Genomic DNA, 13,856 nt, shown 5'->3' with positions numbered 1-13,856 from the left:
TGTGACTTCTCCCCAGGCTCCTGCCAGGGCAACTCTGTTGAGAGGAAGATCTACATCCCCCTGAACAAAACGGCACCGTGCGTCCGCCTCCTGAATGCCACCCACCAGATCGGCTGCCAGTGTGAGTACGGGGCCCCGAGCTGCTCCTGGGGATGGTGACACCATGGGCCAAGGGGGGTGGCATGCAGCTTTCCTGCTGGGCTTGCCTAGATCTGCACCGCCCTTGTTCCCAGCGCTCTTTTCCGCTCCTGCTCCGGTAACACTGAATATGCTGACCCCTTCCTGCTCAACTGAGAGGTGGAGACCTTAGGCTGTGTTCCTACGGGCCTCAAAAATCCCTGCTCACGCCAAGAGCAGCATTTTGAGCTTGTGCGGTCAGTGCACGCGGAGGACGAAACCAAGGCACAGCTTCTAGGGGTACGAGGCAAACCCATGAGCGCTGCAGAATGGATTGGGAACAACAGGCTACGAGAGAAAGGGAGCAGGAAGTGAAGAATTGGGAAGGTGGCATCTGAAGGGAGGGCTTGAGCTGCTTGGGCAGTGCTTGTTTACTTTGTAAGGGTTGGTTGTCACATTGGACTGGGGAAGGCAGGACTGTGTGACTGTTAAAATGAAAAGATAGGTAAGGGAGCCCCATTCAAGGAGTATTCCTGGCTGAAGTTAGTGTGAGTCAGTGTTTTGCTCATTTCCAATTCAGTTTTGCTTCCCCAGGGAGCCACTCCCTGCAGTGGAGGTTGTCGGCTGCCGCTACAGGGCAGTACAGCTGCACTTGATCTGTCAGATAACCAAGGGTACAAGGTTCTCTTGACTCCTCTTCCACCCTCTACATGAGCCTAGTGCTAGGGCAGACAGCCACACGCAAGCCTGCCTTCCCGGTCACGGGCGGCTTCCAACCATGACAGCAGTTACTACCTGGGGGGGCTGACAAAGTGCTTGTTTTTATCAGTAACTTCTTACGAAAGTGTTTTGTTTGTTGTCTGTTTTCTTTGGGACGGGGCGAAGTATCAAGCGGTGGACCTGCTTTGTTGCTAGTCCCCTCTGCTGTCACAATCTTTTGCCCTTTGCGCTCCTCCGGGCCTCGTGCTGAGCCGTCTTTGAACTCTCAGGTTCTGAATTTGCCATCTCTACTCTTTGCTGAGGGGCAGCGCTAAGCTGCTGCTGTGACCGTGGTCCTTGAAGCAGGGCCTGCCTCTTCCAAGTGTCTTTCTGTCTTGGGGCCTGTTTCCTGCCATCCTTCCTGATTCCCTTCAATCACAGGCGACTCGTAGTGCTTAGTTAGCTGGAGGCCCTTAAGTGCTTTGATGCGCTTAAACAAAAGATGCTTTCAAAGCATGAGTGCTTATTTCTTATAACCTATGCTGTTCAGCTTTTTTCTTTCCCTAGCAAAAGCCATGGCTTCTTTTTCTGCCCTGCTCTGGCTAAATGGTGCCATTTCACCAGATTGATTCCTCCAGCCCTCTAATCCCATGAGCTGTTCTTCCCCAAAGCCTTCAGTAACGTACTGCCCTGCTATTCCGGGGTGGTTTGGGGGTGCGAAGGGAGTAGATCACTGGGAAACTTGAAGGGCACGCTCTCTTTCCACAGCCTCCATCAGCGGAGACACAGGGGTCATCCATGTGGTTGAGAAGGAGGAGGACCTGAACTGGGTGCTTGCTGATGGCCCACACCCACCCTACATGATACTGCTTGATGGGAACCTCTTCAACAGGTCAGGCATCACCAGGTTTTTATCTTCCCGGGGTGACTGGAGCCCAGAAGACCAATATGAGTCCCTAATCTGGTGATGAAAATGTCATTTTTCAAGTGACAGGATGGCAAAATCAGGCCTGACTGCACTGAAGTATAGTGAGGTTGAAACGTTTGTGGCTTTACTGTGGTTTAGTGCCTGAATTTATTTCTCAAATGGGCTGTTTTGCTGTTAGAAGAGCTGTACTCTGTGTAAATTCTCATGCCATGTTCATCACTGTAGCAGTTACTGAAGTTCATTAAACAACGTGGTTAAGATTGGTCACATCTGTTCCTGGGCAGAGCAGGAAAGAAGTGACTGAAGTTTTCTGCTTGTTGCTGTGTGGGTAATCTCATGCGGTTCTGAGAAGATAAAGGGTTGGTTATTTTGATCAAAAGCATCATCACATGCTCGAGTGGAATACGCCAGCATTCGCTTGTCTTGGATTGCAGCTCTTCATTAATGAATTCAGAATTTCACTCGTATTTTCTCTCTTCCAGGAGGGTAATGCTGCAGCTGAAGGGAACCTCACGAGTGTCAGGCCTTGCTGTGGCCATTGCCAAACCTAGCCCTCCCCAGGGATTCTCTCCTGGTTTGAAGTGCCCCAATGATGGGTTTGGTAAGGAAATGTTGAGTCTTTATCTTTGTTGGGAGGAAGACCAATGGTGTCTTTACATTGTACGGTCAAAGCAAGAAGTGCAAAGGGTTGCTGAAATTGCGGCTACGCTTTCATTTCAGAATGGTGTTTAAGGTAACAGGTTCAATATGTTCTTTCGAAGTAACTGGTCTGAGCTGGAATCTCATCATTTTTAGCCAGGGCTGGGACAGTGTTTAGGACAGGACTGTTAGATAAGCTGGCTAAACCAGCGTTAAGTCACAAAAGGAGCAAGGAGCGGCTGAGGGAACTGGGGTTGTTTAGTCTGGAGAAGAGGAGGCTGAGGGGAGACCTGATCGCCCTCTACAACTGCCTGACAGGAGGCTGTAGCGAGGTGGGGGTCGGCCTCTTCTGCCTGGTAACGGGCGATAGGACGAGGGGAAACGGTCTGAAGTTGTGCCAGGGCAGGGTGAGGTTGGCCATTGGGAACAATTCCTTCCCCTTGGGGCTGTCAGGCACTGGAAGGGGCTGGCCAGGGAAGGGGTCTAGTCCCCATCCCTGGAGGGATTTAAAAGCCAGGCAGGCCAGGGGCCCCAGGTGAGGGGGTCCGTTGCCCATCCCTGGGGGGATTTAACAGCCGGGCAGAGGCGGTGCTGAGGGCCAGGGTTTGGGGGTGGGATGGCAGGGGTAGGGGAATGGTTGGACTTGATGAGCTTAAAGGGCTTTCCCAACCCAAACGATTCTATGATTCTATGACAGTGTTAAACCTGACCAAGGGTCATTTTAACTTCTTTTTCTTTAACATGTGAAACTTGTGCTTTGTCCACACGTGATCATTAAAGCATCTTGTGTTTGCATAGATTGAGTGGAGTGTGTGTTATCCTTTCTCTCTGGGCCAGAGGCTGCTTTTTGAAATGACACTCTGCCTCCCCGAATTCCCCCTGTGGTTTCAGTTAGGTTTTCATTTCGCTATTTTTTTCATGCAGCAAATTTACTGTACTGCACTTTGAGGGGAGAAATCGCTCCACCTTCTGTAGTTTACACAAAGCTTTCTGCTGTGAAGGATGCCATATACGCTCCTGAGATGAGTTTGGTCTGCTGGCGTTTGTCGTGTCTCTGCCTTTGTGCTGTTTGCGCAGTATCTAGGCGTTAAAATGCTTGGCGCATTATGGATGCCTTAGGGTACATGATGAGCTCAGAAAATGTGGGTTTGTATGTTCCCCCTTTTGAAGTATAATGTTTCTCTGTGTGCCTTCTCCGCTCTCTCAGCATGTGATAAATGCTCACTGAGTGCTCGTGCCAGCCTCCTGGCACGTGACGGCTTGGAGCACGCATGTTTCTCACTCTCTGTGTGGCACAGCACTCTGTCTCTGCCACTCTGCCGCATGCAGTGACCAACTCCATCTCTCCAAGCTTTTGTCAGCTGGTTCCTCAGCCCGTAATGGCGCTCATTCTATATTTGCTGCTATTTTCTCAGCAGGCCCTACCTCTCCTGCAGTCTGTTATTCTCTTGCAGGCTCAGATTTGCCCATTTTCTTTCTGTTTCCAGGTGTGTATTCCAAAGATTATGGCCCTCAGTTTGCACACTGCAATAAGACTGTGTGGAATCCTGTGGGAAGTGGGCTTTCGTATGAGGATTTTGACTTCCCTATTTTTCTCCTTGAAGATGCCAATGAGACACAAGTTATTAAGCAGGTACTGCGCTTCCTCAACGAGCAGGAGAGGGGAATGGCTGCATGGTTCAGGAAAGGGGGCAGAAGCTTTGTTTTCTCTCAGCTTAGGTGTCAAAATTACAATAAAAATGCATGATGCAGTTTTGTATGCAGTACAAAATGCTTTTACAGAAAGGCTAGGTTTTGTAATGACTTTTATTTCCATCCAGTGTTATCAAGACCATAATGTCCCCCGAGATGGATCTGGCCCCGAGTACCCTCTCTGTGCCATGCAGCTTTTTTCCCACATGCATGCTGTCACCAGCACGGTTACCTGCATGAGACGCAGCTCCCTCCAAAGCACCTTCAGCATTAATCCAGGTGAGCAGATTCCTCTTTCCTTGTCGTGATGTGGGATAAGGCTGGTGCTAAAAATCCCAGTGGAATACAGTTGTGCAAAAGAAAGAAGATTTTAGAGTTTCCCTAAAGGCTTGCTTGCCAAATGAGCCTTTTCAGAAGAAGCTATTCAAGTGGTAAGGAATTCTGGGCTATGTTTGTCATCAGTTTAGAAACTAATATGGAGAAGAGATGCTGGCTGAGAAAGGTACCTAATACCCACTATGTAGATCAGAAGTGGCTCTGAGATTACTGCTCCGTTAGACTGTGTGGACGTGAATCAAAATCGTGGCCCTGGTGAATGTTTTGCCAGTGACTTTCCTGGGGCCAGGGCTTCACCCCTGCTGAGCAGAAGTTTGCTCCTGTGATAGAACCACTAGTGAGCTACAGCTGACCAGAGAGGTCATTTCTTACTTGTCACTGTTGTAGTCTCAACTCAAACAATGTTGTTTCTGCTTCCTAGAGATTGTATGTGATCCTCTTCTTGATTACAATGTGTGGAGCACCTTGCAACCTATCAATTCCTCTGGAAAAGTCGATCCTGAGAAGGAAGTTATTATTGTCGCTACACGAGTAGGTACCTCTTAATCTCCCTTTGTAGAGCATGGACTGGAAGGGTTCTGGGAAGATGAGTCTTGTGGGAATATACTCCTCGTATATCTTAATTTATTCCCATGTTCCAAACCTTCTTTTATATCTGACTGGCTATTGTGTTTCTGCAAGTATGAGCCTTTTAGTTGGTGGGTTTACCTCTTGTTTCAATGTGAGGACATCTGCATTTTGTTTCTTTCTGTCTTGTTAATGCGAAACTTTTTTTTCAGCATTTGGTTCACTGACGGAACCAGGGAAGTAGAAATAGTGCGCCTGTTATGCTCCCCTAAGATATTTCACATCCTTAAAATGTGTTTCACAGGAAGACACCATGGTTGGCTTATCTGTGTTTTTTGGGGGAGAGAGGCTGAATCACATGGAGATTTTGTTGTGTGTCAAGCAGTGAGTCAGTGTCAGATCTGAGAAAGAAGTTCCCTTCCCCGTCTAGCAGTCTGGTTTACAGTCACTTTATACCCTCCAGAGATGCAAATTCAAAACTCTGTTTAGTCCCTATCTCAGAGGCCCACGCTGAACAGCGATGCGAGCATTAAAGTTACGGCACACTTAATCTGTTTTCGGGGCAGTGGCAGGGCTCTGAGGCCTCAGGACTGCCACAGCAATGCAATTGGTATTTTAAATTTCATTAGGCGGGGTGCTTTGGTTCTTCCCTTACCAATAGGATAAGCAGGGTAGGAGAGAGGTGACAGATTTGCTGTCCCAGTACAGTATTCCTCTGTCTATGAGTGCATTTCTTACATCTCCAGTTCATGCTTACAGATTGACAGCCATTCCTTCTTCTGGAACATTGCACCTGGGGCAGAGAGTGCCGTCTCTTCTTTTGTGACCCACTTGGCTGCTGCTGAAGCTCTTCATAAAGTGCCAGATGTTCATTTGCTGCAAAGGAACATAATGTTCACCTTCTTCCAAGGGGTAAGAGCAGCGGCAGCGCTCCACCATTTGGCTTGTTCTAAGACAGCAAATCAGCCCTTGGCTCCCTGCAGATGAACTTTTTCCCCACTCTTTGTGCAGAGTCATTTGTCTGCGTCCCCACACGTGGTTCTCTCTGCTCCTCCAGTGAGAATGGGATCTTAATTGCACTGGGATAACAACAGCAGATGGAGCTTCCACTGGGGCAACCCATATTCTGCCCCAGAGTTCATTCTGGATGAATCACTCAAACTTTGCTTTCCCTCCTGTCTCCTCCCAGTGTGCCTGTCTGTTCTCTGCCTCACCCCCGTTCAGGATGAATTGCAATGGCCAAGCTTTAAATTCTGAAATAAAGCCCAGAAAAGGCTAGATTAAAAATATATGTGTTGACAGCAACAAAATGTAGCTCATTTCTGAGAGCCCAGCACTGAGTTGGCAGCTGTGGGAAAGCAGAACAAGCTTGTGGAGGAGGGACTGATGGCCAACAGCTGATGTTCCCCTCAAGGCATCTACACTGATGGCTTCTTTTGTGCAGCTTTGTGAAACTGGCTCCCACAGCCCCATGCTTCCCTTCATTCACCCTCCTCGGCACATATATCCCTAGTCAGGATTGCCCCGGGGGAGACAGGAATGCAGTGCTATGGAGCGGACATTCCCTGTCGTGCTCCCAAGATGTAGGGGGAATGATAAGACTTGGCTGTAAATTAGTCAAGGGGGAAGCCTGGTGGCTGGCCGAGTTCACTGCCCTTCTTTGTCATGGGGATTCTCTCAGGGGCGTCTGTTCTTCCCCAGGCCGTGCTCAGCTTCTTGGAGCTCCCTTGACAAACTCATTTCTGTCATCTAGCCTTCCCTCCCTTTTCTCCAGGGAAACAGACACCCCTCCTTTCAAGAAAGCTTTGTATGTTTAATTCCTGGAATAGGGAATTGCCCTTTTCCCTGAGTTGCTCTCCTCCTTACCAAAAAACAAAGAGGATGACTTGTGCCAGAGTAAAGGCTGTATCAATGCCTCTCTGCTGTTACTCACAGTATCTTGCTAGATATTGGTGTTCGCTTAAGCCTGGCTTTGCCTCTGTGCCTTTCTTGCTTGTGGAACTCAATAGCTGTCCCCTGGGTTTTTTTTTTTTGCTCTTTGCCTTCATTTCTGTCCTTTTCTCCATCCCTTCCTACAATAGCTTTGTATTTGGAGTCAGGCACAATGTAATATTTACTTTTGTCTTTTGGTGTGTGCCAGGCTATGCAAATCTTCAGAAATACCTGGTGCGGTCGTTGGCTCTCGCACTGTTGGGTTTGGTCCCCCTCAGCCTCTCGGATATTGCTGTTTGTTGTGTGATCTATCCGTATCTCATTCATGTACGATTTTTTTTTTCTTTCTGTTGCAGGAGACCTTTGATTACATTGGCAGCTCACGAATGGTGTATGATATGGAAAAAGACAAGTTTCCTCTCCGCTTGGACAACATTCATTCATTTGTGGAATTGAATCAGGTGTGGGATAAGTTAGGGGACCTTTATTATTCCCTGTTTCTCTGTGATAATTTAGCTGTGGTTTTCCCAGCCAGCCTTTCACTGGTTTTCCCTGGACTGGACTTCCCTGCTCTGCAAGACTCGGCGATGTCCAACCATGTACTTATGGTGGTTTGGTTTTTCTTTTCTTGAAGGTGGCTTTAAGGAACGACTCGATTCTATGGATGCATACAGACCCCGTCTCTCGGATGAACGAATCTGTTGAAGTGCAGGTAACAGAAAGCAATCTGTAGTCATTCCTCTAACCAAAATCCTGTGGGATCTTTCGCACGCTGCACATGATCAGGATGTTAACCTTTCCAGAGAGATTTACACATCCAAAAGAATAGCGGAACAGTGCCCTTTTCTCTTCTTTCAGGTTAGAAACTTGCTAGATATTCTGAGTAACAGCAGCGTGGGAGCAAACGTGACTTTGCAGGAAGCGGGATTTTCGCAGCCTCTTCCCCCATCTTCCTTCCAGCGCTTTCTTCGCGCCCGGCACATCCCTGGAGTGGTCCTAACTGACCACAGGACTGCCTTCCAGAACAGGTACTTCTCCAGGGTTGATGGGCACAGGCTGGCCCATGGCTGAAGGCAGCAGAGCCGGCAGAGGGCATGTGAGCTCCTGCAAGGCCTCTGCCCGGGGTGTGCTAACATACATGTAGCACGGCAGTCCGAGGGGAGCAGAGGAGCAAACATGTGCCATGTAATTGAACAAGCGCAACATAATTATTCTGACAACCGAAAGAAATCCAGTTTTGTACAGAAAATGTTCCCCACAGCTGGCTAGAAGCCAGAGGTGAGCAAATGGCAACTGAGCGTGCCTAAGCCTCATCTGTTCTTCCAGAAGCTGGCTGGGTTTTTTTTTTTCTTCTTTTTCTTTTTTTTTTTTAATATAGCTTTCTATTTGTGATGGCAGAAAGCCCCAGGCATTGGAAAGGGCACTTCGTTCACCCCACATGACCCTACTACAGCGTGTTCCTTGGGGATCCCCTGCTCCTCTTCAACTTTGGAAGCGGAAATGTGGGGTAGAGGACAGACATATGCCTCTCCCCTCTTCCCTGAACTCTTCAAATCGTCTCTTCCCCTTCATCTTCTGTCCTCCTCTGCTGTTTCTGAGAATTTCTGTAGCAATCAAGGGGAAGTAGCTTCCCTTTCACCTCTAAATCTGCACTGCTTTAGAGGGGTAAGAGGAGCTGGGGTGGAGAAAAGCGCAACTCGCTGTTGCGTGACCCGTCTTTAGACTGGGGGGGGGGATCAGTCCCGGGCTGGCTGGGAATGTCAGGTGCATAGACCATGCAGTGGGCTTTCAGCCCAATTCCCAGTTCAGCTGTGTGTGCTGCAGATGCCTTGGTGTAAATCTCTCCTAGAGTTCACTTGGAATTCCTCGCTGCCTTCAAGATAAGGCGTTAATAAAATCCACCGGCACGACTCGCATCAAAAGCCCTCTTCCCAGGAGACCTTCTGCGTGGGTTGTCCTTGCCTCAGTTTCTCTACCCATTTAATAGATTGGGCTGTCGCCCACCTGAAAGCTAATCACAGCTTGTAAATTGCGTGGAGATCCTCAGATGGGAGAAGCTGTGGAAGGGCCAAGTTAATTATAAAGCCTCATTAAATGGTTTAAGGAGCGTGTGGCAGGGCAGTGCTTTGGCAGGGCTGTCTCTCTGCTCCCAGGAGACTGCTCCCACTGTTTGCTTTAGGCACACTCTGAATTGAATTCCATGCCCTGTGGTTTCTTTCTGCCCCTCCCCAACCTCTGTTTGCCGCCTTCTTTTCAGATACTACCAGAGCATGTACGACACTCCAGAGAACATCCGGATGCAATACCCCGAGGGGCTTAGCCCTGAGGAGACCCTGGAGTATGTCACAGACACAGCCAAGGTTCCTACTTTGCATTTTCTTTAGCTGCTGTATCTGGGGTGGATGGGGCTTTGGGTAGGGGCAGATAGAAGCAGGGTCAAGGGGAGAGGGGGGAAAGCTGTTTCCAAAAAGGGCAGAAAGAAGGTGGGAGGGCTTTGTACATTGACAAAGGCAATAGGCACTCAAATGCTAGCACGATGTAAACGTTTTGATGGATGTGTAGATTCTGGCTTGCTCTCCTCGCTTGTTTTGCTGGATCTGCCTATCTTGATTAACACAGAGCGCTCTTCCTTTGCAGTCCCTGGCAGAAGTTGCCACAGTGGTCGCCCGTGCTCTCTACCGGCTTGCAGGGGGATCCAACAACACCTCTGCTATTCAGGCAGATCCAAAAACGGTACGAGCAGATGGAATTGAGTCCCTGGCATCTCTGATGAGCCCTCACGTACTTCCCTTCTGTCTCTGTTTATATGTGTTTACACAGCATGCTGTCCTGTCTGTCTCCATGAGGGCTTTGCCCCCCCCCCTTCTCTCTTTCCCCACCGCAGCTGAATGAAAAACCTTTCACCCTCCTCTAGTTCCTCGCCTCTCGATCTCAGGGCAGACATTAAGCTTCACGAGCCCTCTACAAAACAGAGCTCCTTTATCCTCGTTCCACAAAGCAGAAGAGGAAGCTGAGGTGAAATGGCAATGTGTGCCACAGGGATCAGCTAAGGAGTCGGTGGAGCTGGAGTCAAACCCAATTTTCACAGCTCTGTCCTGAATTATAGACAGTTGTGACAGCGAGTCTCTCCTTTGCTGTGCTCTTGGCCCTTGTAGTGGGAAACATCTGTCAGCCAAATAATCTTGAGAGGTATAGCTGTTAAGATGCTTATTTTCTCTCCTCTTTGTATAAACCAATTTCCGTCTCTTTCCCAGGTCTCTCGAATGCTGTATGGCTTTCTGATTAAAATGAACAATTCCTGGTTTCAGTCCATCATTAAACCAGACATAAAAGGAATTCTGGGTAAGAGCAACATAGGGAAGAAGAACACAGGAATGGGTTTGACCCCATATGTTACCTGGCAGCTTTCTAAAGCACCGTACTAACATGGTCTGCTTCTGGCCATCTCCTCGCCAATCCCATTTCTCTGACTGTTCCAGGTGATGTTCCCCAACATTACGTTGCCGTTTCCAGCCCTGTGAACACTACCTACCTTGTACAGTACGTCCTGGCCAACCTCACGGGCACTGTTGTTAACCTCACCAAGGAAGAGTGTGTGAACCCTGAAAAAACACCCAGCAGTGAGAAAGAAGTAAGCATCCATTTGGGCGGGACGATAGGTAAGGACAGAGCTGCTGTCCAATTTGCTGGTTTCTGCTTTTGTGGAAAGCTGGTGAGGAATGCTTTCTATTGCTCATAATAACACGTGGGAGAACTGGGAAAATCCTCCAACAAGGAGGCATCTTAACACCCGAGGGCAGAGGAGGAGTGGGCAAAAGGATCCCCTTACAGTGAGAACAGTCAGTAAAGCCTCTCTCTGTCTCCCCAGAGACACGGGTAAGGTTCCAGAACAAGGGGATAGTCTGGTTATTTGCTAGTGGCTGTTTGCTGTCTCTTACTCTCCCGTTTTCTTTGCAGATGTATGATTATGCCTGGGTGCAGGGTTCCCTGGACCCTAACTCAACATCACGAGTCCCCTACTGTGTTCGGTCAACTGTTCGCCTAACCAAAGCACTCTCTCCTGCCTTTGAGCTGAGGCAGTGGGGATCTACAGAGTACTCTACATGGACAGAGAGTCGGTGGAAAGAGATCCGTGCCCGAATATTTCTGGTAGCCAGCAAGGAGCTAGAGGTGAGTTTGTACATGTCTGAAAAAGATAGTAGAGGGAAAAAATGTGGCTAGCATAGAATAACATCTCCCGATAGCTGGAGAAACAGTTCAGAGTTTGTTACAAGATCTTGTGCCATCATCCTGTGTGGGCTGCCCAGTTAAAAGCAGCCAGGCTTTGATCCTTTGAGGTAACCAAGAATGCATCACTGGTGATAACCCTACCACCTCCAGCCATTTGTGGGTTAATAACCTAGTCACTGAGGCCTGAGACAGTGCAGAATAATCAAGGGTCCCAGGAGCAGGCTGAGCTCTGTGAATAAAAGAGAGAAGTGACAGGAGTCTTAACCCTTTCCCCAAGCACAGGGAGCCAAGCCAGTGAATCTGGCTGTCGAGGTGTTTTGCCTGACGTGCAGCCCAGCTCTTCCTGCCTGCGGTTCGAATCCCCTCTCGACAGTGCAGAAAGAACTTGGGCACAAACCTTCACAAACCAAAGCTGCTGTTGGTTCAGTGTCTCGGATTCTAAGCAGCCCTTAGCTGGGTGTGATGTGGCTTAAGTGCCAGCAGAATAAGGGTTAAGCGTACAGTTACTTTGGGACCCAGTGCCTCTCTTGATGCCCTCTGGTTGGCTGCTAATGATGTCATACCCTGTCAGGACAGACTCAGGAGTGCACAGCGAAGTCATCATCATGTTCGAGCAGTAAGCCACCCAAAGGCCATGCAAGCCCAGGCAATTGTTGCTTCTCTGGGATGATTATTTGAAATCTGAGCAATTTCTTTTGTGTGGCACTGGGCCTTTTTAACACTGGCAGGCAAGCACAATGCCCTGCCTGTGTGTCTCAGCCTGATACTGGTGTCCTGGAGATGCACAGTTTGAGCCCAGCCATCCCTGAAGTGTTGACCTGATAGAAAATGTCCTGAGAGAGTTGCAGCGGCGCGTGAGTGTCTGGCCACTGCCTGGGGGCTGTTCTGAGCCATCCAGGGGAGACTGGGAGCGGCCATCCTGCCATGCAAGGAGGAGGGTTGACAGGAAGGAATCTCACGAGGCCTTAGGCTGGTCTGGTGCTCAGGCTTCAGGAAAGGCGCTGAGCAGGAGGCAATCTCAGTTATACAGCAGCTTTTGGCAGATGTTGATTCTGCCAGTAACTGGGCTTTTGGAAAAGATTTACAGTTCCTTGCTGGAGGAGATGATAGTTCCTGCAGGAGTAGCCCAAGTGTCCCATTAAATGCTTGCTAAAAATCTTTGCGAACTGCGTCGACCACTCTGAAACGCGATACGTTCACTGTCCGTGTGTGGTGGGTTGACCTTGGCTGGACACCCGGGGCCACCCAGCACCCGGACCGCCCTAGCAGGACAGGCAGGGAGAGAATGAGATGGAAAAGAAAGAAAACCCGTGGGTCAAGATAAAGGCAGTTTAATAAAAAAAGCAAAATCAAAGGCTGTGCGTGGTAGCAAAAGGAAAACAAGATTTTATTCTCTACTTCCCGTTAGCAGGCGATGTCCATCCCCTTCCCAGGAAGCAGGGCTTCAGTGTGCATAGTTGTTGCTCCGGAAGACAAAATGTCATAAAAGATGAATGCCCCCCACCCCTTCCTTTTCCCTTAGTTTTTATATCTGGGCTGACATCATATGGTATGGAATATCCCTGTGGTTGGTTTGGGTCAGGCGTCTTGGCTACGTCCCCTCCCAAGATCTTGCCCCCTTCCAACCCACTGCTGGGTGGAGGGAATGTTGGAGACCCAGCCTTGATGCCGTTGGAGCACTGCTCAGCAGTAGCCAAAACATTGGGGTGTGATCAGCCCCTTTCTACGTACCGATAGAAAGCCCAGCGCTGTGCAGCTTGACCCAATACACTGTGATACAACCTTTTTCTCTTAAATATCTGTTTGTGTGCCCTGTTGATAACTGCAGCGAAAGCTGACCTGATCCTGTCTGGCAGTTGCTGTTGTCTCAGTCTGTAAGGTCCTCAGAGGATCTTTTTATTTCAGTCTACGTAGCGCCTCAGTAGGGAGCTGGTCTCCGTAGCTTTCTGCTGGAGACCCCCGTTGGCTGCAAATTCTGTGAGGTGCTGGTGGTCTGTGTTTGTAACAACAATGCTAAGTTTTTCTCATCCCTTCCCAGATAATCACTTTGGTTGTGGGCATTGTCATTCTGGTCTTCTCTCTCCTCGCCACGTATTTTATCAACGCCAAAGCAGATGTACTTTTTAGCATCCCCCGGGACCCTGGGGCTGTGGCTTACTGAAGATGCTTTCGGGGCTTGAGAAGTCTTAGCCCTTGGATTACAGTTGTCAAAGATAAAACTACACTGGAATGCCCCTCTCTCTGGATAGGGATGCAAAGGGTTCTCTCCAGAGCTTTTGGGTTCCGGGGACTGAACCCTAAAACGGAAGAGACTTTCCCAGAAAAACGTGCCGACCAAGCCCTAAAGAAACTGTGACTGAGAAGTTCCTAAAGGCTTTCTTTTTAATTTGTCCTTCCTTCTGAGCAACTTGAGAGGATTGGTCCTGAATGCCACTGAGACGAGAATGTGACAGAGGTCTTCCCTAAACGAAGGCAAGGGTGGAAAGGGTAAAGGTATTTTCTCTGGGATGTACGTGGACCAGCAGCTTTCCATGGTGTCTGCCAGCACAGGTTGCCTGTGAACGTCCAACAGTTGCTGTGGATTTGTGTATACGACAACACAGGGAGGGCAGGGCGTGTTTAACAGATGATTAGATGTAAAATGTCCTTTTTTTTTTTTTTTTTTTAAAGGGGCAATTTTTTCTGGGGGTTTTTTTAAATTTAAAATAGTTCCATT

The 13,856-nt window shown here is 48.8% G+C and overlaps 1 protein-coding gene across 1 annotated transcript; it reads left to right on the top strand.

Moving 5' to 3' along the window:
- On the top strand, positions 1–13,803 carry NCSTN (nicastrin; the record flags this gene model as incomplete). Its single annotated transcript, XM_035891661.1, has 16 exons — positions 1–121; positions 1,585–1,708; positions 2,227–2,345; positions 3,871–4,016; positions 4,204–4,354; positions 4,833–4,942; positions 5,738–5,890; positions 7,267–7,371; positions 7,545–7,622; positions 7,769–7,938; positions 9,168–9,270; positions 9,548–9,643; positions 10,165–10,252; positions 10,390–10,541; positions 10,868–11,080; positions 13,179–13,803. Coding segments are annotated over 16 exons (2,052 nt in total), but the record flags the coding sequence as incomplete, so codon positions are not given.
- Between the last annotated feature and the right edge of the window lie 53 nt (positions 13,804–13,856).

The sequence above is a fragment of the Egretta garzetta genome, unplaced genomic scaffold (assembly GCF_000687185.1).
Source record: "Egretta garzetta isolate BGI_Z169 unplaced genomic scaffold, ASM68718v1 scaffold1160, whole genome shotgun sequence".
Classification (NCBI taxonomy): Eukaryota; Metazoa; Chordata; class Aves; order Pelecaniformes; family Ardeidae; genus Egretta; species Egretta garzetta.
Note: the sequence above shows the minus strand (reverse complement) of the source record. Positions and strands in the feature narration are given on the sequence as shown.